General features: G+C 50.9%; 1 protein-coding gene across 2 annotated transcripts in view; it reads right to left on the bottom strand.

Moving 5' to 3' along the window:
* The window catches only part of MKLN1 (muskelin 1), a 785,750-nt gene that overhangs the window by 673,857 nt on the left and 86,526 nt on the right, over positions 1 to 25,367 (bottom strand). For both annotated transcript variants that reach the window (XM_078677414.1, XM_078677419.1), the window contains exon 3: positions 8,707 to 8,849. In XM_078677414.1, the coding sequence (XP_078533540.1) occupies positions 8,707 to 8,849 (143 nt within the window). The remainder of the gene's footprint in view (positions 1 to 8,706; positions 8,850 to 25,367) is intronic.

Raw genomic sequence — 25,367 nt, 5'->3', positions numbered from 1 at the left:
AGTGGAAATACCTGGAGAGCCCATCAGCATTGCTGTGATCAGTACCAGGTCTATGCTCCACTGTAAAATCCATCCCCTGTAGGGAAATGGACCACCTAAGCAGTTTGGGGTTTTCACCCTTCATCTGATTTAGCCACAAGAGGGGCTTATGGTCTGTCTGAATGGTGAAGTGAGTGCCAAACAAGTAGGCCCTCAGCTTCTTCAGGGCCCAGACCACAGCAAAGGCCTCCCTCTCAATAGCTGACCAATTTTTCTCTCTGGGTGTCAACCTTCTACTAATGAAAGCAATAGGCTGATCATTACCATCAAAATTCAGTTGAGACAGAACAGCCCCCACACCCAACTCAGAAGCATCTGTTTGGACAATGAATGGCTTGGAGTAATCTGGACTCTTTAGGATAGGTGCTGTGCACATGGCCTGCTTTAGGTCATTGAATGCTTTCTGACAGCTTGCTGTCCACTGAACTTTCTTTGGCATCTTCTTGCTTGTCAGGTCATTAAGAGGGGTCACTATGGACCCATAATTTCTGACAAACTTCCTATAGTACCCAGTCAGGCCCAAGAAAGCTCGAACTTGAGTCTGGGTGGTTGGAGGAGTCCAGTCCTTGATGGCCTGTATCTTACTCTCCAGTGGCTGAACCTGGCCTCCACCTACAAGGTGGCCCAGGTATACAACCTGTGTCTGCCCTATCTGGCACTTTGTGGCCTTGATAGTGAGGCCTGCCTTTTGCAGAGCCTCTAACACTTTCCTCAGGTGGACCAGGTGATCCTCCCAGGTGGAGCTAAAGACAGCAATATCATCAAGATAAGCTGCACAGAAGTCATCCAGCCCAGTGAGGACTTGATTCACCAACCTTTGGAAGGTGGCAGGTGCATTTTTCAAACCAAAGGGCATTACCACAAACTGATAATGCCCACCAGGGGTAGAAAATGCTGTCTTGGGTTTGGCCTCCTCAGCTAACCTGATTTGCCAATACCCAGCTGTCAAATCAAACGTACTTAAGAATTTGGCAGAAGCCAATTTATGTATAAGTTCATCTGCTCTTGGAATTGGGTGGGCATCAGTCTTAGTGACTGCATTGAGGCCTCTGTAGTCTACGCAAAACCTCATCTCTCTCTTACCACCCTGGGTGTGAGGCTTTGGCACTAGAACTACTGGGCTAGCCCAAGGGCTATCTGAGGGCTCAATGACTCCCAGCTCCAACATTTTCTGCACTTCAGTTTTGATGCAGTCTCTAACATGATCAGGCTGTCTGTAGATTTTACTCTTGACAGGCAGACTGTCTCCAGTGTCAACATCATGGGTACACCAATCAGTTTGGCTGGGTGTCAGAGAGAACATATGTCTGTAGGATTGCAGAACTTGCCTGCAATCCTGTTGCTGATGTTCAGTGAGGCTGCCACAAAAGACAACACCATCAACTGATCCATCATCAGGATTCTGAGTGAGCAGGTCTGGGAGAGGGTCACTCTCTTCCTCCTGTCCCTCATCTGTGGCCATGAGCAAGCTCATGTCCTTCCTGTCAACATATGCCTTGAGCCTGTTAACATGGAGCACTCTGAGAGGGTTCCTGGGAGTTCCAAGGTCCACCAAGTAGGTAACCTTTCCCTTTTGCTCAATGATGGTGTGGGGCCCAGACCATTTGTCTTTCAGAGTTGCTGGGGCCACTGGCTCCAGCACCCACACCTTCTGTCCTGGCTGGTACACAGTCAGAACAGCCTTTTGGTCATGCCAAGCTTTTTGAAGTTCTTGGCTGGCCTCAAGGTTTTTAGATGCCTTTTCCATGTACTCAGCCATCCTGGAGCGGAGACCAAGTACATAGTCCACTATGTTGGTTGCAGGCTTTTTGAGAGGTCTCTCCCATCCTTCCTTCACCAAACACAGGGGTCCTCTTACAGGATGTCCATACAGAAGCTCAAAAGGGCTGTAGCCAACCCCCTTCTGTGGGACCTCTCTGTAAGCAAACAAGAGGCAGGGGATCAGGACATCCCATCTTCTCCTAAGAGTTTCAGGTAGTCCATGAATCATCCCTTTCAGGGTCCTGTTGAATCTCTCAACAAGCCCATTGCATTGTGGGTGGTAGGGTGTGGTGAACTTGTAGTTTACACCACACTCCTTCCACATTGCAGTCAGATATCCTGACATGAAGTTTGTACCTCTGTCAGAAACGACCTCCTTGGGGAAACCCACTCTGGAGAACACTCCAACTAGGGCTCTTGCCACTACAGGTGCTGTAGTGGTCCTAAGGGGAATAGCTTCAGGATACCTGGTGGCATGATCCACCACCACCAGTATAAACTTGTGCCCTGATGCTGTCTGGGGTTCCATTGGACCAACAATGTCAATCCCCACTCTTTCAAAGGGAACCCCCACCACAGGTAGTGGTATGAGGGGGGCCTTTGTTGTGCCACCTGACTTACCACTGGCTTGGCAAGTGACACAGGAGCGACAAAACTCCTTGGTATTCTCATTCATATGGGGCCAGTGAAAGTGTGAGACAAGCCTGTCCCAAGTCTTTGTCTGACCTAAGTGACCTGCAAGGGGAATTTCATGGGCCAAGGTGAGAAGGAAACCTCTCAGAGACAAGGGGATGACCAGCCTCCTGGTTGCACCAGGCTTGGGGTCTCTTGACTCAGAGTATAGGAGTCCATCTTCCCAGTATACCCTGTGGGCACCTGTGGCATTCCCTGCAGCCTCAGCAGCAGCCTGCTGTCTGAGGGGTTCAAGGGAAGGGCAGCTTAACTGTTCCTTCCCCAGGTCTGCTCTGGAGGGTCCCCCTGAGCCCAGAAACTCAACTTGATCAAGTTCAAGCTCTTTAGGCTCAGTTTCCCTCAGCTCTTCCAGATCAGCCTCCTCAGAGACTTGATCCTCAACCTGGGGCAAGGGGGAAGGCAAAGCCTTACCCTTACTGCTCTTCTTCTTGGAAGGTGTCTGGTCCATCATTTCAGGATCCAGCACCTGTTCAGTGGGGCATCTTCTGGCCTGTGACCTAGTCACAGCAAGCACATGTGCTGGCAAGCCTAACATCTCCATGTGAGTCCTCTGCTCCACTTCTGACCATTGTGATGACTCCAAATCATTGCCCAACAAACAATCAACTGGGAGGTCTGAACTGACTACAACTTTCTTTTGTCCCTTCACTCCACCCCAGGAGAAAGCCACAATTGCCACACTATGACTAGTAGTGACATTGCTGGCATTGGTCACCAGGAAATCAGTACCTGGCATGATCTGTCCAGGGTCCACAAAGTTAGGTGTCACCATGGTGACACTGGCACAAGTGTCCCTATAGGCCTGAGCCATTTTGCCATTTATCAAAGGTGTCTGCCTGTATTTGCCCAAAGTATTGGGACTTATTTCAGGGGACATATCCATATCCCCTGTACAGACAAGGACAGCCTGAGTGAGTGTGCCAACTAAGTTGTCAGACCCCTCAGTACCCAAGGTTAACCCAACTAATGCCTTGGGAGGTACACTACCACTACTGACTGTACTAGGGGGTGCAGTTGCCTTAGGGGCTGTAGTGGCAGGAGTTTGTCCTCCTCTTTTGGTGCACTCACTAAACCAGTGAGATTTACTTTTACAGTACTGGCACCACCTTTTTGACTGGCCTTCTTGAGTCTTCTTCTTCTGGGAAGCCTGACCCCCACCCTCTTTGGTTTGTTGGGGACCTGGTGATGACTTCTGGTCATTTTGCTCATTCTTAGCATTACCTTTCTGGTCTGCTTTCTTCTGACCACCCTGGTTCTGGTTCTGGTTCTGCTTGATCCTTGTCCTGACCCATTTGTCTGCCTTCTTTCCCAATTCTTGGGGAGAGGTCAGATCTGAATCAACAAGGTGCTGGTGCAACAACTGGTTCTGACAATTGTTTAAAATTTGTTCTCTCATCATTAGATTATACAATCCTGTGTAATCTGTAACCTTGCTACCCAGCAACCAGCCCTCCAAAGCCTTAGTGGCACTATCCACAAAGTCAGACCAGTCCTGAGACTGAGTTTTCTGGGTGTCTCTGAACAGCAACCTGTACTGCTCAGTGGTTAAACCAAACCCATCAACCAGTGTATTCTTCAGGACCTGGTAATTGTTAGCATCCTCTACTCTTGTAGTGAGGAGCTTATCTCTACCTTTACCATCAAAGGAGAGCCACAGTATAGCTGCCCACTGACTCTGGGGAATGCACTGCACAGTGCAGGCCCTCTCCAGAGCAGCCATCCATTTCTGGATATCATCCCCTTGCTTAAAGGGGGGCACTATCTTAGTCAGGTGTTTAGTGTCTAAACCCTTCTCTCTATCTCTTGGGAGATTGCTGCCACCAGTGGGAGCTAACCCACTCATCTGCTGCTCTCTTGCCAGGGCAAGCTTCTCTTTGGCCAGGGCAATTTCTTCCCTTTCAATCCTCAGTTCAGCTTGTCTCATCCTAGCTTCATGCTCCCTTCTCTGAGGGGAAGTAAATCTCCTCTGTGGAGGATTCCTTCTCCCCTGAGAAGAGGCATTAGGGTGCAGAGATCTATTGGAGTCCCTAGAAAGAGATCTATCTCTCCTAACTCCAAGGTTAGGCCCACTTCGGGTTAGTACTGGGGGTCCCCCAGATCCTAGCCCAAGTAAGTCTAAGTTGGCCCTGGTTAGCCTTCTGACTACCTCAAGACCTTTGTCTACCTCATCCCCAGAGAGTTCCTCCTGATCCTCCTCCTCCTCAACTGCAGTAGCAGTGTTGGGGAGGTCTGGATCCCCAGAGGTTCCCTCTAAGGCTGGCATGTTCTCATGTAACTGAGAAAGCTTTCTGGCATCATATGTCTCTAAGAGACCTATCAGAAAGGGAATGGTGGGGTTAGACCCCTGCTTCAGTTTTCTGGAGACACAGATCTGTCTCATCTCCTGGAAACTGAGAGCTGCATATCTTGAAGTGACCTGTGGAGGGTCAACACTGACCAGGGGAGTCTCAGTAGAATCTCCCTGGGTAGACATGCTTTTCTAGTGAGGTGTAAGTGGTGCACTTACCCACACTATATGTTTGCCTACTGATCCCTTGCTAGAGTTGTAGTTTAGGGTGTGCTAGGCCCTAGGAGCTACAACAGCTGGTTCAGTAGAACTCAGAGTATTCTAAGCTAAGTTATATGTACCTTTAGTACTTATGTGATCTTTCACAAGATATTCTTAGGGCATGTGTGGTAAAACAACAGCAAGCTCAAATCCCAACCGCCGCTCACCAATGTGAGAAGTTGGCCTGATGTGCAGTGTTCACTATTCTAGTGATCACTATATATCAGTCCAAACAACCCTTATTGATGATTGGTTGTAAGTCAACCTTATAGACCAGCTATCCTAGTAGCATGGATACGAGCAGTCTAAGGCTAAGACTCTAGAGGGCGTGTTAAGCCAGCTGTTTTACCATCACATTACCCCTTGAACACCCAGTGAAAGGACACCACACAAGTGTTATGAAAACAAACAATGTATTTATTAGAATCACAACAACCCTGTACTCTTTATGAGGACAGGGTGCTAAGCACACAACAAAACTCTTATGAAAATACTTAAGTTAGCACGTTTTACACAAATGCCCGAGGGCACGAAAAACCATATACTCTAAAAGTGGAATGCGAAATTACTAGCAGGTAAGTATAGTACTAATAGGCTTTGGAATCGCTAGGACTTGACTAGGGAATCTTTAGATTACTTCTAGGAGACCTAGGGGACTCGGGTGCAGAGTGTGCACTCTCACGCGGGATGCGGAACAAAGTCTATGGAGGCTAGTAAAGGCAAAGTTAGTGTTCACGGGCGAACCCGACCTGGTAGGGAGAAAACGAGAGTGGATCCTGACTCTTGGATAGTGAGGCTATGCTGGGACACCGAAGTGCCGAAGTTACCTAGCCCAGAGGCTGCAGCTGCATAGGTCTGAAAAGACGTCGGGAATCTCGTTGCCGGACCAGGAGCCTGGAAGAAGGAAGTTGCTGGCAGGCGACCAGTGAAGAAAAGTTCGATGGATCCAAGCCTGGATTAAGGAAGAAGGAGACCTGAAAGCAGAGGGGACCAAGTTCTTGAATCACTAGCCAGTGATTAAGTGGGCACCAGGATGGCACCGGGCGAAGTCACCGCAGTCAGGTGAGTGGGCGCTGCTGGGCTCTGCAGTCTCTCGGACCAGGAGGCGTTGTCGGCGACCAGGATGGAGGTGCGAGCTGTCCCACGAAGGTTCTTGCTGTCGACGTCGCTGGACCCAGGATTGGGCAACAAGTCTTGGCAAATGCAAGGCCCACGCGGTGGACCTAAAATGGCGTCTTAGCCGGACCAGGAGGGTCCAGGGTACTTCTCCGATGGAGGGAAGCAAGGGCCAGTCTGGAGCAACCAGACCAGCAGCAGTGTTGTCGTCGGGCATCGTTCGGAAGGCCACAAGCCAGCGGGCTAGTAGCCAAACAACGCGGTGAGCAGCAAAAAGCAGAAGGGCCCCACGCCGATCGTGGAGATGCTGGGGGGCTGCTCTTCGGTGCTGGAGCTGCTCAGGGTGGGGGCTTCTCGGACCCCAAAGCACTCACCAGGAAATTACTCGGTGGGCTTGCTGTGCAGAAGTCGTGCAGTCTTGGCGATGGCCGGTCCCTCGAGGTCTCGTCGCACCCACAGTTCTCAGCTGTGCTGTAGAGGTGGGTAGAGGTCAGAGGTGCCAGGGAAGCCGGGTCTCGTCGAGCTGGGCAGTCGGATTCCGGAGGAAGGACGTGCAGCAGACCGCAGTGTTCTTAGATGGTACCTGCGGATGCAGGGTGACTACTCCTTAGCCACAAGGGAGAATCTTGAGGAAGAAATCGTGAAGTCCTTTCGTGGAAAGTGGTATCTTGATTCCAAAGATGATCTGATTTGGAAGGGGGCCAGTCTCTACCTTTATCTTGGAAAAGGGGGCTGGCACGCGACTAAGTCCTGCCCTAGGGGTGGGACCAGGAGGGGGGTGGTTACACCCACTTCCTTGGCGGGCTTTTCCCCAGCACAGGGTCTGGAGTGTCCCTGGAACTGGTTTAAGCCAGCCTATGCACAGTGAGCACCGGGGTGCCACGTGCAGTCACCTTCCTCTGAAGCCCTGCCTACCTACAATACACAAAACCCTGTCTGGGACGGTGCTGGCACCGCCCCTGGCAGGAAACCCTTTGTCCTTATCTCCTGCTCTGGGAGGACTCCCAGCAGCAGGAGGGCAGACTTGTGTCTCGGTGGCAGCATCCATTTTGTGGATGCTAAGGCTCTGTCTGACTTTTAACCGGGTTATAGGTTACATGCATGTCGTGTCCCTCTAGAAGGGTGGAATGCTAACCCCGTCGCCAGAATTGGCGAGGGGTTAGTATTCCAATTCGTATGACACCTTACTCGACATGTTTTGATAAAGCGATACCAGAGTTGGCATATAACCGCGAGGATTATAATGCACTTAAGAGTATATGGTATGCGATATCATGGAAACGGCTAAGGGATGGATCCCGAAAGCCGCAGACAGGCTCAGCTCATGCCAGAGCACCATCTCACACGATTCCAAGCACTCTGCCTTCAGGATGGTTAAGGCGTGCCATAGGAGTGACTGATAGGAGATCTGTGTGTCCATTTTAGGGTTAGATATAGGTATACTATATCTAAAGCAAAGGGTGAGTACACCACCTTGCCCCAGCTGTCGTGCAGCCAGTTGTGCCAGTTTAGTTAGTCAGCCCAGGGGTGGCATAATACATGCTTCAGCCCCTGGGAGACTTCTGGGTACACCTCAGCCCTGGGTACAGGGACTTGGAGAGGGCCCAGTGCCAATTCAGTACCTGAGTACAATTTGGATAGAGAGAACAGCTAGGCTGTGGGTCTGATTAGCAGGCCCACAGCCAGGGAAAGTCGTAAACCAGTGCAGCAAAAAGCAAAAATCTGGGTGATCATAGGATTGCAGACCCTACTCTCCTACAGTATAAATTAACAGATTCACTGTCCACTGGGACTGAACTCGTGCCAATGCACCGTTAAAGGATGATTGTATCTTAGAACATGGCTAACATGCAAGGTCATGCAAACCTCGTTTGACGCTTTTGCCAAATTGCTGTGAATAGTGTATAACCATTCATAGAGAGGATAAGTGGTTCTATCAGGCGTACCTCTCATGGATGTAGTGCTTCGTCTGCACTGTTCACATTTAGCCCCGGTGTGAGGAAGGCAAAGTCCGCTGTCCAGTAAGTTCCTATGTGAATGACAACTTACTGTTTAGGCATTCTCTTTATTGTTGATCCACACGTGACTCTGTAATCAGAGGCTTAGTAAGGTGTCAGAGAGCCTACAGGGTTCAGTGTAGAACACAAATATTCCTGTACATCCATTTGGGAGTCAGGAAGCTGCACTCTATATCCAAAGTTAGGGTACACACTGTGTTCACAGATCATTCAATTGTCGCCAAATTGTACAGTAAGAGTCAAGACTTGTAAAGTGATCAGTTCAGGTAACGTTTCTTTAAGTAGAAGAATGTCCTTACCAAAAAGTGCAGTCATCTTCTCATCCACTGTGTGCTGTCCAAAATGCCCTTTTCAAACCCCCCAACATTTTAAACCCACACATGCACACCAAAACTCACATTCTGTTGACGCATTACCATTCCAGAGACCTGCTCAAACATTCATACAATTACTCAGACACTCACTATACCACAAGGATTAACTTCTTCAGTCGCTTCAGGCAGCATTTGACAAAATTAAGAAAACAAATACCTGGATAAGAGCTCCGTAAGATTTTCTTCGTTCATTCCTCCAAAAACTTTAAATTTCTTCAAATTGCACACATGTGTTTTCTCGTATTTTCCGAAGGTGATTGTTTGGACGATGGCTGGCCTTTCTAATTTGAGAATCAGATACTGAAACAATAAGAAGATAAAACTAAAAATGTAATTTTTGTAACAGAAAAAGAAGATCTAGATAAACCCAACCCTGGCAAGCTCTTTCTAACAAACTTTCAGACATTTTTTGGGGTTGATAATACTAAATATCGTATTATTTGGAGAGACTTACTGGCCATGATGCAAAAGGGTCATGATGGATTAGCCTTTAATTTTTCCACAAATGCACACATGCAAACTTGTGGAAGGACAATGTAAATTTCCACTATCGTGGCTAGGAAATCATAGCAGTAAGAAAGACAAGTAGGGTAAAATTCTCCAACTCAGTCAGCAGCAACATTTGAATAAACCATGGACGTCAGAGATGATAAACATATTAGTTGTATGAAAAGTTATGCCAGGCATGCTCCGCCTTCTTTCTTGTCACTCTGATAAAAGATAAGTACTCTACTAGCTTCTTAGTGATGTTTTTGTTTTTCATTAATCCTCTTAACCTTTCATTTTTTTCTTCCACAGTGTAATTCATGTTTATTTTAAGTAATCCTTTACTGAATCAAGCTTATCAACGTGTGCATTTCCACACTTATTATATACAAGGCTGTGTGGGTGTTTTGTTTTTATTCCTTTGCCTCTTCCCTTTCATGGCATCTACAGGCTTACGCCCTGTGCACCCGCCCAGCCTCTCTCTTTCAGCCAGGCCAGGCTATCAGGCACAATGTGATCTCCTTCTCACCTGGCTGTTTGCCTTTGAAAGCCTTTCGCTTGTTAGTCACCTAGCAACCACACTGAGACACCGCTCTCACTTATAGTTGCTATGCGAGCCACATAACAAGATCCTTTCAGGCATCAGAGACACATCTATGCTTTTGCAAGACTTTATTTGCAAGACACTGCGACTCAGAAACCCTCAGAGCCTCCGCTAAATACCATGACATCTTTCCACCCACTCAGCAATGTCACTATCCATAGCCGGCCAGCAAAATTCCTTACTAACACGTATCTTGGTGACAGTTTGCCCCAAATGCCCCTCAAGGGCTAAATCGAACAAATTTTTAAGCATACTAGAAGGAGGAACCATCCTGTCTCCTCTCATCACCATGGCATCCACAACAGCAGAAAGTTCGTCAAGAAGCTTGCTGTAGAGTCATAAAGCCAAAGGAAGAGTACTTTCCCTCCTACCACCTTTCCTTATCATGCGCATCATGATCATCATCACTTTTTATTGCCTCAGTCAATTAGAGTTCACTCACCACACCACCACAACGGCCAACATCCTCCATAATTGCGACAGCTCCTTCTCTCTCTAGACATGACCATTTCTCTATCCACTATCTTCCAATCAATTAACAAACTTGAAAAACAATCTGCCAGGAATATGCTCAATGACGTAGTCATATTCTTGAAGGCACGAAGCTAGCCTCCCAGCCTAGCTGACCCTTTGCCTGTGCCAAATGGAAGTAAGCACAGAACGCAGGGTAATACAACTGCCCCCGACATAGGTATGGAAATATTCCACACCCCATGCCGCAGCCAGCGCCTCCCTTTCAATGAATGCATAATGGTGTCAGTTAAGAGATGGATGAAGAGGCGTGGCTTGGGCGCCAATGTAGACGGAAGCGGGACTCCGGAGCTCCTCCGCAACCGCCCCTTGCAACCATACATCCTGACCCCCGAAATTGGACCCCTGGCCGCAACCTAGTATCGGAAGGTCTGGGGAGCATAGGGGCAAAGACTGGGGGAGCTGGGTGCCCCCGAGACTGCCAGGAACAACTTTTTCCCCCCCCCCGGAGCGGTTGGCGCGCTTGGAGCGCAAAATGGCGGCTGGAGTCGCAGATCGGGCTGCCTGACGGAGGCGGACTGCCGACGGAAGAAGGCGCACAGAGGGGGCAGGCCCTGCAGAAACTGAAGCGGAGCGTCCCGCAAATTAACAGAGGTGGGGAGGGCGGACTGGCGTGGAGGCCTCGGAGCGACCTGGGAGCGGCGATTTCGGGGGCCGTCTGGCCAGAAACGCTAGGAGGCCTGCAGATTTCCCCCCCTGTGAGGAGTTTCCCAGCTACTGAAGCGGGGGCACCGGCGGCCCCTGTACCGGGGGGGAGCACGACGACAGGTGGCGGAGGGCTGCTGACGGCTGGGGGACCCGTCGCGAGAGGACAACAGGAGGACCATGGGCGCCTTCGCGGGAGGCCCACAAATCTCTGGCGCGGCCCGGTGAGCTAACCATAGGATCTCTGGTGACCCGAGGCCGGCGGTGCCTGTTTTGGCTGCTTCTCTGGGTGCCCCCACGGGGGAGTCGACCCGGGGGCCCCATCTTTCTCCTCATTCTTGGCGGGGCCCATGGTAGACCTGCAGTGAGAGGACCTAGGACTCCAGGAGTCTGCCCCTTGAGCCGGAGCGCACACCCTGCTGTCCACGAGCCGGCCTCTCCACTTTACTGCTGTCTGCTGCTGCGGGCGACCGCGTCGGGCAGGCCTTGGAGCCCACCCTGAGGACCCTGGTTGGGACGTCCTTCCTGCGCTGACTTTGCCCCTGCACCCACTATCAGTGGAGTGGGAAATGCTCTTTGCCACGGGAGACGGAGGGGCGCGGACCGGGTGCTGAGGGCTCCCCTGTGTAGGGGACTGAGGGCTGACGGGCCCGGTGCACTGATCCTGAGTGGGTGGCTTGGAGTGGACTCCGGAAAACTACCGCAGGATGGTCCGGGGGGCCAAAAAGAAGGGATTTGAGGTTCTGAGGCTGGATGACCCGGGTCACAAGATGACGGGTGGCGAGGAGGCATCTGGCTCTGGGAGCTCAGCCCCGCCACGGGACCCCTCCCTAAGTGACATTATGCAGGCCAAGTGGCATCGCGGGAGGCCCTGGAGAAGCGAATGGACACCATTGGATCCGACCTGTCCCTCCTGAAGGATGACCACAAGAAGCTGAAGGAGCGGGTGACGACCACGGAGGCGAACATGAAGGACATCCCAGGTGATGTGGCAACCCTGAAGGCCTCATTGGCAGAAGTGGCGCAGAAAGTTCGGGTGCTGGAACTTAGGGCCGAGGACAGCGAGGGACGCTCCAGACGTAACAACCTCCGCCTCGTGGGAGTCCCGGAGAGGGAGGAGGGCCAGGATGCGGTGACCTTCTTGGAAAACTAGCTGAGGACGGAGGTGGCGCCGGAGGGGCTCTCCCCATTTTTCGCTTGAGCGCGCCCACAGAGTCCCGACGCGCCCGCCTAGAGCCGGAGGGCCGCCTCGCCCGATGGTGGTGCGCCTTCTACACTACCGGGATCGTGATCACATTCTCCAAGCGGCTAGGGGCCTGCCGAACCTGCGCATTGGTAACAGCAAGGTCATGATTTTCCCGGACTTCACCAGGGACGTCCAGCGTCAACGATCGTCCTTCCTGGCGGTCAAGTGGAAGCTAAGAGCTTTGCAGATGCCCTATGCTATGTTGTTCCCGGCCTGCCTGAAGGTCATTGCTGGCGGGAGCACTCACTTCTTTCTTATACCGCAGGCGGCTTGGGACTGGTTAGAAGCCAGGGGGGCAGCTGGTGGAGACACCCCCACTGCGACCACGCCTAGACATGGCTCCACTGAATTGACACCGACGCGGCGACCTGGCTCCCCCACTGGATGGCAACAGGAGAGAAACAAGGCAGTGTTGGCGATGGCGGCCATCAGCCAGGTGGAGGTCAGCCCCTCCAGTAACGGCTCGGAACACTCGAAGAATGCTGAACTGAGTCCAGGCTCCAGCAGCGCTCATGTTCTCTCCGAGACGGAGCTCCCGGTGGTCACCCCACAAACGGCGGATGGCATCTTTGGCTGAAGCGGCTGTGAGGACATGGGACACTCTGTTATACGGTACTGGGACACGGGGGAGGGTCCTACCTGCAGTCGCGAGGGTGGCGGGGGTCAGCTGCCTTCTGTGGTTCATAACTGTACTGTGGAGGGGGGAAGAATGGACGATCTTTTGAATAATTGGGGGGAGGGGAGAGGGGGGAAGCTCCGGATCTAAATGGCATTGACGTTCCGTATAGCCTAGCCTACTCTTGTTGATTTACGCTTGTTTTACAGGGTTTGGATGGGGTTACCACGTTGGTTATCTGTCCTGGGGAGAGGGAGTTGGGTAGAACTGTTCAATAATGGGTATGTGGGGTGGGGGGTGGGTTCTGGACGTGTCAGAGGCTCCCAGGGGGGACTAAGTGAACTGCAATGTGGACTGCCATGGGACCCGACTTAGGATACAAATGTCTCACGTGGAATGTGAGGGGGATGCATACCATGCATAGACGTCACAAGATTCACTCATACTTAATTCGACGGGGCATACATATCGCCTTCCTCCAGGAAACACATCTCTTAGCACAGGAGGGGAAAGCATTGCAGCGGAGATGGAGGGGACAGGTATACCACACTGATTACTCGGCCAATGCCAGGGGGGTGGTCATCTGGATAAGGGCTGGGGTACCCTTTTAATGCACACAACAGCTTATTGACCCGGAGGGTAGGTATGTAGTGGTGAGGGGCAAACTGGATGGGAGGGACCTAGCGTTGGGGTGCATATGTGCACCGAATGTAGACCAACCTGCCTTCTTCTCCTTGCTGTCCCCCACATTGGCACAGTTTTTGATGGGTCCTCTTCTCCTTGGGGGGGGATTTTAATTGTGTGACTGACACTGCCTTGGACTGCTCACATCACCCTTTACCAAATGCACCGGCAAGCAGACTGGCACTTGTGCGTTCTGACTGGCAACGGTGTTGGAGGCTAACCGACGCTTGGAGGGCTCACCACCCATTAGACAGGGACTACTCCTTCTTTTCCTCCCTTCACGAACTTCACGTCCGCATAGACGCCTTTGTGTGCTCCCCAGATGTGCATGGCGAGGTGTGCCATAGCGAATACCTTACGCGCACGATTTCCGACCATAACCCGTTGCTGGTGCACCTACGTTGGTCGCAATGCCGCCCACGCATTCCCACCTGGAAACTACACCCGGAGGCGCTAGACGATCAGGTCTTCTGGACCGCGATAGCCTCGGATATAGAGTCGTATTTTCAGGTTAACGCGGGGGACTGCGGGGTCGGCAACAGTCGAGTGGGACGCCTTCAAATCAGTGGTGCGGGGACGATGCATTGCGACGGTGTCGGGAGTGCGGAAGACCTTGATCAGTGCAGTTGACCAGGAGGACGCGAAACTACGCTCGCTGGAGAAGGACCGACCTGAGCGGCCAGACATTCAGGAGGCTCTACTTGAGGCGAGGGAGTCAGTAGCGGCGATGGTGGAACGCCTCAGATGCTTCGATCACAAAACCTACCTCAGGCGTGCGCACTCGGAACGGGATAAAACGGGGGCGCTCTTGGCCTGGCTAGCCAATCCAGCCCGCCGATGTTCGGTCATTCTCGAACTCAGAGATCACGCGGGAATGGCGCGGTTCGACCAACAGGGGATAAATGAATTATTCCATGACTATTACACGGAGCTCTACCGTAGTCGGTTCCTTCCGTCGGAGACTGAATTCCAGAGATTCCTGGAGGGGCTGGATCTGCCGGAGCTGGAGGAAGAGACTGCAGAACCTCTAGGGGGTAAAATTGATGAAAGGGAGGTGAGAGTCGGCATCAAGAGTATGGCGCGGAATAAAACACCAGGTTCTGATGGTCTACCGACGGAGTTCTACCACACTTACGTCGACGTCCTGGCACCCCGTCTGGCGTGGCTCTACAATGAGGCTAAGCGTCTGGGCAGCTTACCGAAGACTACTGGCGAGGCGTTAATTGTCCCACTATTGAAACCTGGCAAACCGCCTTGGGACAGATCGGCGTACCGCCCGCTGTTCATGCTTAACCTGCACTACAAAATTTTGAGCAAAATCTTGGCGATGCGCCAGCTTCCCCACATGTCCACTCTGATCCACGTGGACCAATCTGGCTTTATCCCGACCCGCAACACCGCGCTCAATATACGACGGCTTCTCCACGTTCTGGAGGCTGACACCTAGGAGGTGGACGAGGCGGCGGTGTTTGCCGTTGACATGGAAAAGGCCTTTGACAGCCTGGAATGTCCGTATCTTTTCCATGTTATGCGCGCCATGGGATTGGGTAAGGGTTTTGTGGACTGGACGGCACTCTTATACAGGAACGCTACGGCGAGAGTCAGAACGGGAGGTGTAATATCGGAGGCTTACGTAGTAGGGAGGGGCACACGTCAGGGTTGCCCCCTCTCACCCCTGTTGTTTGCCATAGCGATCGAACCTTTAGCGGCGCGAGCCCGATTGGGACGGGCATATCAGGGGTTGGACGTCTATGGGCAGGTGCATCATATCGCATTATATGCTGATGACCTCCTGCTGTTTTTGGCGGAAACTGCTGCCTCCCTGCGGGGAGTTAAAGCTCTACTGGTGTCTGGCCTCAGGGTGAACTGGGCGAAGTCTTACCTGTTCCCGACTCGGGAGCGCGGACCATGCCCGCACTCTTCGGAAGGGGTGTCCTGGGAGGAGAGGAGCCTTCGATACTTGGGCACTTCGATCTACCATACTAACATAGACATTCTGGAGGGTAACATCGTCGGCGATCCGACTCACTAAAACGAACTTTGACTTCTGGGGTACGCTTCCCCTATCCCTGGCGGGAAGGGTGGCACTCCTTAAGATGGTGACCGTGCCGGGACTGCTCTTTTTTTCCGGACACTCCCGGTCTGGATCCCGACGAGCTACTTTCGTCGTCTGCGGTCCATGGTGACCGGGTTTCTGTGGGGCTCGGGTAGGCGCAGAGTGGCACTTACCATGCTTCTACGGCCTCAGGCTGAGGGGCGTCTAGCGGTGCTGTACTACCTGGCGGCCCAGCTACAGTGGTTGACGCAGTGGGCAGCGAGAGCCACGAGGGAAGAGAACGGATCGGGTGAACCAGCGGGGCCGTGCAGGTGATCTCCCGGATTATACTGTGCCTCCCGATGGGGGACCTCCATCTTACTCAGGAATTCGCGACGGTTCGGAAGTGTTGGAATCGATATCTGCGGAGAGGTCACATTGAGGTGCCATACGCACCAGAGATCCCGCTCAAGCTCTGCAGGGCGCTCCCGCACGGGGGCACATGGCACCGACTAGAGAACTGGGAGCACCAGGGACTGGCGACCATTGGAGATCTATATGACGACAGAGCTCTAATGCCCTTCGACCTCTTGCAGGATCACTTTGGACTGCCGAGGGGAGACTTCCTCCTTCATGCGGCGCTGACTGCGGCGATCCGCAAACACTGGAAGGCGGGAATGGTGGAGCCTCCGCTGTCTGTGGGCTGTCAATACGTGGTAGTGGCCGCGGGGACGGTTAAGGCTGTAACATGCCTCTATAAACGCATGACTGCGGAGGCTCAGACCCCGCTCGCAGCTCTGAAGGCGAAATGGGAGGCGGACCTAACAACGGAGTACCCTGAGACGGCGTGGTCTGGTATAGTCGAACGGGCCTGGAAAGGGACGCGCAATGCGAGGTTTCAGCTGGTGCATTTTTACATCCTACACAGAGCGTACCTGACCCCTGACAAGCTCCATAGGTATTTCCCGGCGCACTCGGCGGCCTGCCTGTGCTGTCCAGCGGAAGTGGCCGATTTCCAACACATGTTCTGGTCCTGCCCGGCTCTGGGCTCCTTTTGGCAAGGGGTGGTGGAGAATCTGCGGGAGGTCACTGAGAGGGATTTGCAACCCACAATGGCACACTGTGTCCTACACTGGTTCCCACACACATCAAAAAATAAAGTCACTAGTAAATTCCTGGACCTGGGTCTGCTGCTGGCGAAGCGAGCCATAACGTCCCAATGGAAGGCAAATAGGGGGCCCACGGTGGATAGATGGCGGGCGGAGCTCACTAAATGGGCCAGCTGTGAGGGGGAGGTACGCCTGCAGCTGGCACTTAGGGCAGGCACTGATACTGCTCTGGAGCGGGCCCGGGCCTGGGAGCGGTTGGTACTCGAACTCACGCTTCCGCCTTCTGACAGCGAGGGCTCCCCGCAGATAGTCCTGGTTTGGGTTGGTGCTAGGCCCATTTCTTTCCTGGGATCGCCCCGCGCCCCACGTGCTGACTGCACTTTCCTACTGGTTATTCCTGATTGTCGGTCTCTGGCTTGCACTGCCCGCGAGGGAATCTGGCTTGCTCTTGTGGACCTCTGACACGACTGGGGGGAGGGGTGGGAGTAGGGGGGTGGGATGGGATGGGGGAAAGGGGGGTAAGGGATGGAGGGGTTAAGGGGGGTTAAGGGGGGAGAGTTGTTTGATATTGTTTGGAGCTCATTGGTCAGGTGCGGGGGGAACCGGATGATTAGAAACGCAGCACTGTGTACTGCCTAAGAAACAGCTATGTGTGAGTACTTATGCAGCTCTTAGCGAATAATGCTCTCCTGTCTACTCCCGCTCGACCTCCGGGGTGTGAGCTAAATGGCCGTGTTAGTCTAGGGCTTCCATTTCAGAGCTTTTCTACCACGACTGCAAGATGCTGCCCTCGATGACGACTTGATTGTGCACTTATTATTGCTGCAATAAAAATTCTTTAAAAAAAAAAAAGAGATGGATGAATCGAATGACGTCAAAAAGCTCTCAATGCATTGGAGGTAACACAGCTATAGCCTCTAGAAACTGACATCATGGTTGCAGATGTAACAACACTTGTGCATGCGTAATACGGCAGCAGGGTCAAGCAACTACAGCGGTGGTGTAAGAAACTGGCTCTATATATACTACACCAAAATGAGGTACGGTGTGTGTAGAGTCCAAGTGTCCCCAGAGGTAGGCAGAGGTTAAAGTTAGATAGAACCTTACTTTCTAATAGTGGTAGCTTGGTCGAGCAAGAAGGCAGTATCAGAGGGCAATGTTAAGCATTTGGTGTATACAGTCAGCAAATGAATTCACACACAGGAACTAAACTCTAGGCCAGTTTTTGTACAAAAAAATATACTGTTGTTTATTTTTAGAACCAAGCAAGCCTGGCACAGGATAGCATTAATACTTTTCTGTAATAGGTTACTGGATATAGAACAGTTTGAAAATTCAATAGAAATTGGACTTTGTTCAATTGACAGGTGAGCCGTAGTATGCAACACTTAGCAAATACAGTACTTTGTAATGAATAGGCTTTTCGAGAAAATTACAGGTAAGCTATTTTTACGTTACTTTTTCTAACTCAGTGCTGGATGCCTAGATTCAGCACTGGGACATGCCCTGCAAACATGTGAGAAAACATGTTTTGGTTATCTGTACAATTTTTAAAGAATATCTTTAGTTTTCAAAACTCCACACTTAGTCGTTTTTTGGAGGGAAAATTGTCACTGTTCTCCTATGGAGGAACACCAGGTTATCTGTTTGCAGGTAAATAAATAACTATGGGAGTTAGGGTTCTGGGGTTCGACTCAGAGGTCTCCCAGGGTCAGTGATGCACTGAAATTGCACCCTCAGCGGTACTAGGGTGGCAGGGTGCAGAGTGGTGAGGCCCAATGTTACCCTATGGAGAATAGGGGGTCTCCGGTTGGTGGCTGCTGGCAAGCAGGCCACGAGGTTGTGAGAGAAAAGCTCCTCGGGTTTAGCTCAGGGCAAGTTGGGGACCAAAGTAGCCCCAAAGGTGCACCCTCAGCGGCACTAGGGCGGTCGGGTGCAGGGTGCTGTTTTGAGGTTGGGGGCCCTATTGTTTCTAAAGGAGAACCTCCGGGACAAAGATACACTGCAGGCTCAGCGACGAAGATCTTCTGGGTGCGATCACCACTTCAAGGGGTAAGTTGGGATGTCGTGGGTTGGTTAGGCATCGCTGGTTTGGGCACACAAGGCCGTGGGGCATCGGGTGCAAGGGTGCCTCGGGACATCGGGACATCGGATTTTCTTACCCGCTCTGGTCGCGGTAGGGGGAGTCCTCTGGATTGAGGCTTCAGGCATAGTCTGGAGGCTTGAGGCAGGTCAGGGGTCGCTGGATCTCTGGTCAGGTTCGCCGGGGGCCTTCATCATGGTGTTTTCCCATTCGAGCCCCGGCCGGGTTCGGCGGGTGCAGACTGGGCTGGATTCGCGGTCTCTGACTGGCACTAGAAGCTGCAGTTTGAACAAGTCCGGTGTTCACGGATGATTCAGTCTTTGAAATGAAGGCAGGTAGGTCCTCCGAGGGTTTTTGAAGTTGCTGGCTGCAGGACACACCGGGCTTTCGCAGTAGCAGGATCGAGGGGAGACAGGCCTGTAGGGCAGGGGCCAAGTCACTGGGGGTCGTCCTCTTGTTAGCTCTGCATGGCTCTTCGTCCTTCTTATCTTCTTTTCTTTTTGTTTCTGGATCTGAAGTAGGAAGGTTCAGGGTGCCCCCTAAATACTAAATTTAGGGGAGTTACAGGTAGGTAAAGGGCAGGGACCAATGGGTCCCTTCCCTGGGGAGGGTACACCCCACATTCTGTCATTCTCCAGTGGGAGGGGGGCAGGAGCCTGTCCCTGGTTGACTGGGTCCCCCCATCCTCAAGATGGCAGGGACTCGAGGTTGAGCTTAACCTCACCTCCCCGATCTTAGGGGTGGAGTTGGCAGAGGTGGGCACACCTCTCTTCCTCTCTTGTTTTTCCCGCTGGTTCTCCCGCCCAAAGTGGGGGATAGAACCAGTGGGGACCAGTTGCTGATAGCAGCAAATGGTCTGGAGAGGCTCACAAAGGCAGCATGCCTTTGAAGCTCCTCCTTCATGAACCCTGCCCATCCTGGGGAGGAGGCTTGGCATCTCGTCCCAGGATGGGCTTCGTGTCAGGCACCCGAGAGCAGCAGCTCTCGACCCAGGGGTTCAGAAACATGTCTGGTGGTGGCAGCCTAAGCAGCCACTCAGTCAGGTCACCAGAAATTGGTTGAGTTTCAGGGGGCATACCTAAGATGCCCTCTATGGTGCATTTTACATTTAATCCCACACTGGTAACAGTGTGGGTTTAATGTGCTGAGAAGTTTGATACCAAACTTCCCAGTCTTCAGTGTAGCCATTATGGTGCTGTGGAGTTCGTAATGACAAACTCCCAGCACCATATCCTCTTTAATGGCAGCACGGCACTTACAGCTAGTGGGGTGACTGATGTATGCCAGGGCAGTGGTTTGTAGGCATGGCACACAGGGATGTGTGCCATGTTGACTCTTCGCTTTGTTCTGCACTAAGAGACGCAGCCTGCAAAGGCTGTGTGCGAGTGTCAGGGTACAGGGCCTCTAAGGGTGGCACAATAAGCGCTGCAGCCCTTAGGGTCCTTCCCTGGTCACAGTGCCCTGGGTACCTGTGGTACCATTTATCAGGGGCTGACATGCCATTTGGTCTTAGGCTTCAATACAGTTTTAGGGAAGGAATATAGGCCCTGGGTACCTGATTAGCAGGAGCCCAGAGCACACTCAGTCAAAGAACATCAGCAATTCAGAAAAAAGTGGGGGCATACCATGCAAGAAAGAGGGCACTTTCTCACTGGTGGGAGAGCCTTCCTCAAAATGTCAGAAAAAAATGGCGCCCTGAAAACTGCACCGGGCCGCCTAAATTTCAGCGCTGCGCTTACACGCGCAATCTGACCTGAAGCAATACAAATTCTGATTCTGTGTTCAAGCACCGTTTGGCCTGAACGAGTCCCAGCTTCTTGACCACCAGGTCACGTATGAGTTGAGCTTCAAATGCTGCTTAAGACAGTCATCGCCAAAATTGTAGTAATCCACTCCACACGAAGGGTATATTTCAAGTAGAAGGTTTTATTAAATGAGAGAACAACTCTTGGCGTGATGCACCCTCTGCCAATCAGCAAGCAACAGCCGGCCGGCCACAAAAGCACATAGAACTCTCGGGACACCCATGAGGCGAAGGCCCCTCGTGGCCCTCAAATACATTACAACAATTGGCCATTCCCCACTCTAGTTCCCAAATGCCATGTAATTGTAAAAAACTGAGAATACTTTAACTGCAATGGAAAACAGGCTATTGTTTAGAGATCTTATCGTATAGTCATATAGGTGCACACAAGGTCAGTATCAGGCGTGATCTTCAAAGGCCCATTATAATACACCCTCATAAACCTAACTTCACTATAGTGCATTCCAATCCATCAGATTTCTTATAATGCGAATTTCAGACATGTTTTCATGTTTGTTAATCTTAAATAACAAAGGACCCCATCCTTACTGCGGCGTATCTACTCAAGTCTCACTTGATAACCAATTTGAGGTGATAGTTGAGGAAGCCTATGATATAGCACAGCGCACACACCAACCTAGGGTTAAGCAGATCTTCCTTCCTCCAAACATAGACATTTGGGCGAACAGTAACTCCTTAACATTGTAAGGTATTATCCAAAAGGCATCAGTAGATTGCTAGCCCAATCCAGGGCATCAAAGCCACTCTTCTAGATTTTTCTATGGTCCCCATGACTGACCTCCTTTTGGAAAAGTGCTTTCAGCCGAGACTCCAATGTTATGTGACAACTATACTGGGATTGGAGAAATGTAATTTTCTGTTAACCTTCGTTCTGTGGGAGTGTACTCTCTAGAGCCCCAAAAGTAACTTGTTAGAGGGAAGTGAAAAATACATTGTTCTCACCCACATACACTACTCTGCTGGAGGACCCTTCAACACTCCTTTTCTTATGCGTGGTTTTGTTTCCCCAACTTGATGTCCAGACCCTCCAGGATTTCGCGATTTGCAAAGAAATCACAAAATCGGCAGTTTTGTAAAAAGGCTGCGCTTTTTACAAAGCTGCCCGCGAAATTTGGAGCATGCGAGCTGAACGTTTTAAAGGACATGCTTTTCATGCCGCAGCTTCTTCCGAGAGAGGGAGGCCTCAGGATGGACTGAGACAAGGTGGGGCCTCAGGGAGTTCGGATAGAGGGATGCCTTAGGGACAGGCGGCAAGGAGCGGGTGTGCCTGTATTCTTTTTAAAACCAGGAGCAGAGCTACCAGAACTCAGGATAAAAAGACATTGCATGAGGCATCCATACATCTGCATCACTGCCCCCAGTCGTCTCTTTCTCCTTTATAATCTGCCCTCATTTCCTCCAGCTTTAATTTGTCATCTGCCAGCTCTTGCACCGCAACAAGCTGTGTGTCACATCTCTGCCCACTTCCAGGGTCTCACCCTCTTCAAGGAGGCACACCTTATATCTGGTGCACTTTTTGCCTGGCGCAGTTTATGTCTGGCGGGTGCACTTTAAGACTGCCATACTACAATGTGCACGGCACACATTATCTCTCTAAGTGTGGCACACTTTCTGCCTGGCACACGTTATGTCTGGCACACTATAGGATAGAACACTTTCTGCCTGGAATGCACCAATTCTGACACTCTTCAAACCAGGCTCACACTCTGCTTGGCACGTTATGTCTGCCACATTAAGCCTGCCACACTTTCTGAACAAATGATGGACGGAATACTGAACAATGTCAAACACTTACCCCCAGTACGAAGTTGTCAGGAAGGGGGCCGAGCTCAGACATCACTCAATATTCTGTACTCCACCGGAAGAGATGATAGGTTGTATGAAATTAAATTCAAAGTTTGCCTCTCAACCAAGCACTAAGCAGTATGTAGTGAGTTAACAGAGTCTACTGCTAAGTTGATATTACAGCTTGTTCGGTATACCATTGTGTTCTCCTCTGCACATAGTTCACTACATCTCAGTTCCGCTGTTAAAAGTTTCTCGAAGACTTGACCTACCAACTCTTGCAGACACCATACCTAAGAGTTGAGTTTGATGCAAATAAACGTAACCTCTTTGGAGTATTGTGAATTTATCCTACCTTCAGCAGTCTTTGTCAGAGCTAGAAAGGTTGGTGGATGAGACTAGTATTGCTCTTCATCAGCCGGGGACATAGTTGAAACCCGTGCCACTTTGCCACAGACTGCTCTATAGTCTGCATATTTCACCCAAGGCCACCACTTAAGGAGAAGTAGGTGGAATCTGCTTAGCATCCCCCTTCCGGTTTTATGATGGAAACTGAATGCTCTGTGTTTCATTCTTGAGCTTTGGAACACTGCCACTGAAACCCCACAGTGTCAGTAGTTGGGCGTGCCAGTAACACACAGATTGCTATGTGCTTCATGAGAAGTACAACTGGCAGCGAGTGTAGAATGACATAGTTTTCTCTCGGGCAGACAAGGGTGCAATGTATCAATCAATTAAAGACTCCACTGCTGGGTGTGCTTGTTGTGTGCAGTAATATGGGTTTTGCTGCATCATATTCTTTTAATTAGCTGCAGACATCACGGTAACATGACTATTGTGCTTGCTAATTATAGCTGAATCTTTATCACACGTACTGCCCTGAAACATAAAAAGGCTTTACTAGTATTCTGGGTATACAGATTCCAGAGTGGACAGCCAAGGCTAAAATGTTATGGGTGGAAAGTAGTGGAAAACAACAATTAAAAAAATTGCAGGCAGGTGACTGGGCATTGTTCAAATTTTGATATTACTAAAAAATTACAAACTACTAAATAGTCCAGTGGACCCGGAAAACTACCCAGTAGACTACCATGAGGGGCGACAAGACTCCCATTAAGCAGTCATTTCTCAGCTACTTTACTGAAAATATATATATATATTTGGATACGTGAGAGTTTCCTTTCATTATGCATTCCTTTGTGATGACTGGGGCAGAGTTGGAATTTCTGGTCAGGCCATCACTAAGTAATATTTGTATAACAATTACCCAATGCCTATGTGACTGTGGAAAACATACTCCACTACCACATATTTCTCCACCCACCGCGATTCTGCACCCTAGGGTGCTTGAGGAAGAGAGGTGTCATGCCACACGGATCCAGGAGGCCGCTGTGCCCTGGTAGGGGCACATACATGGGCGCTAGAACATCCCAGGTAGAAATACGGGCCCCTTCCAAGAGGATAGGATTGGAGCTGTGCTTCCATAAAGCTGCAGAAACTTTAAACATGCGTATTTCAAAGTGGAATACTCTGCTAAAACTAATCTATGCCGCAATATCCGGGGAGGGGGCTGTATAACTTTCCTTGACAAATTTGCTAGCGATCCCATAACAAGATTTGGATAAGCCTTAAAACCTGTCGAGATAGATTACAGGATTTTTGCTGGTCCAATTACCAAATTCCTGGAACCAGTGCAATAAGCTTGTTCTGAACTAGCTGCCTGGGACAGCTCTACATGGCTGGTTCCAGGGCCCCACCTGCCTCCAAGGAAATGCTGATACAGCTATCTCAAAAATAAGGAAGAACATTCTCATGAATGTAACCCTAAATTAGCAAACTTGGCTTACACAATGCAACATGTTTTCCCAGAACCGGGGCGCATAATTCCACTTTCCCAACCTTTAAAGTTCCCTCCTGTAAGACATGGGGTTACCCAAATCTCAAAAGGGGGGGGTAGCATGGAACCAAGCGGGCAGGCCAAACTTCGAGGACATGTGAAGCACTCACGCAGTATCCACAGACGACACACCAGGCACACTACAAAAGAGTCACAACACCACCTTTGGTTGGAAAAAGAATACGTTTAGTGATATCTCCAACCTGCAAGGTAAAAAGGAAAAATACACTGGTAATCACAACAAGGCGCCAACTGGCGCCAGAGCCAAGTACATCGGGGGGGATTATTTACATGGGACGAAAGGGTTGAGTCTATAAGTCCATAGCTGAAATAAAGAATGTGATTAAGTTAACAGTAGACCTGGGACCAATCTGGCGGGGCCAACTCAGGCTCTCTTCCTTAGGGGATGGCTGTAATTTCAAAATCCCACATTAGCGCACATACATCTCATGCGTTATAACGCCAATCCCCACCCCTGTAAGGGAAAAACAACAGAGCATCACAGCACATACTAGACAGGAGCACCTGTAAGAAATCAGTACTGCAGCTCACAAACATGGGGCGTAACCAGGGGCCTGGAATAACTCATCAGGCCAACCTATTGACCAACATTACGTAGAACCCCCAGTACTATCATCAGGTAGGGGCCCTACTTCTGAACCAGGAACACCTGTAAGAAAACAGCAAGGCTTCCTCCACCATAAACTAGGGGAATCAGCCATCAGGCGGAGCAGGCCTAAATCAAGGGAACCTCAGGCAACAGATAAAAATGTACATTACATTGGGCATATCACCTGGCTCTGCGTATCAAACCTTGGCATGAGCAGGTAACTTCCAGCAGGCACCCATTGGCACCCCTATACCTCTAGGCTCCCTTAATAACTGGGGACCTCAGGGCCGCCCATACAGTAGGAACTCATATTTGCAATGAGGGGGAATTAGGCTCTCTACCCCAAAATACTCAATAAAGGCAACCGGCTCGCTCCCTTGTTGCCTGGTAGGACAGTTAGGTGTAGGCGATGTAGGGCAGTTCAATACTTCTCGTGCCCAAGTTGCAGGTGCCCTCTGCCAGACGGGCTGCCTGATAAAGTAACACCGTCCCCAGGGCGGGCACCGGCAATGTACCCCGTTGCCCTCTGTATCCCCCACACAGTTAAACGTAGGCCCTACTCACCGGGCTCCCCTCGATGGCTCCTGAGGGGCTCGGTAGGTTCTGCAGGCTGTCCTCTGAGGTCTCTTCTGCCGAGGGGACCAGGCACCGACAATGTGCCT

Source organism: Lissotriton helveticus, chromosome 1_1 (assembly GCF_964261635.1).
Source record: "Lissotriton helveticus chromosome 1_1, aLisHel1.1, whole genome shotgun sequence".
Lineage (NCBI taxonomy): Eukaryota > Metazoa > Chordata > Amphibia > Caudata > Salamandridae > Lissotriton > Lissotriton helveticus.
Note: the sequence above shows the minus strand (reverse complement) of the source record. Positions and strands in the feature narration are given on the sequence as shown.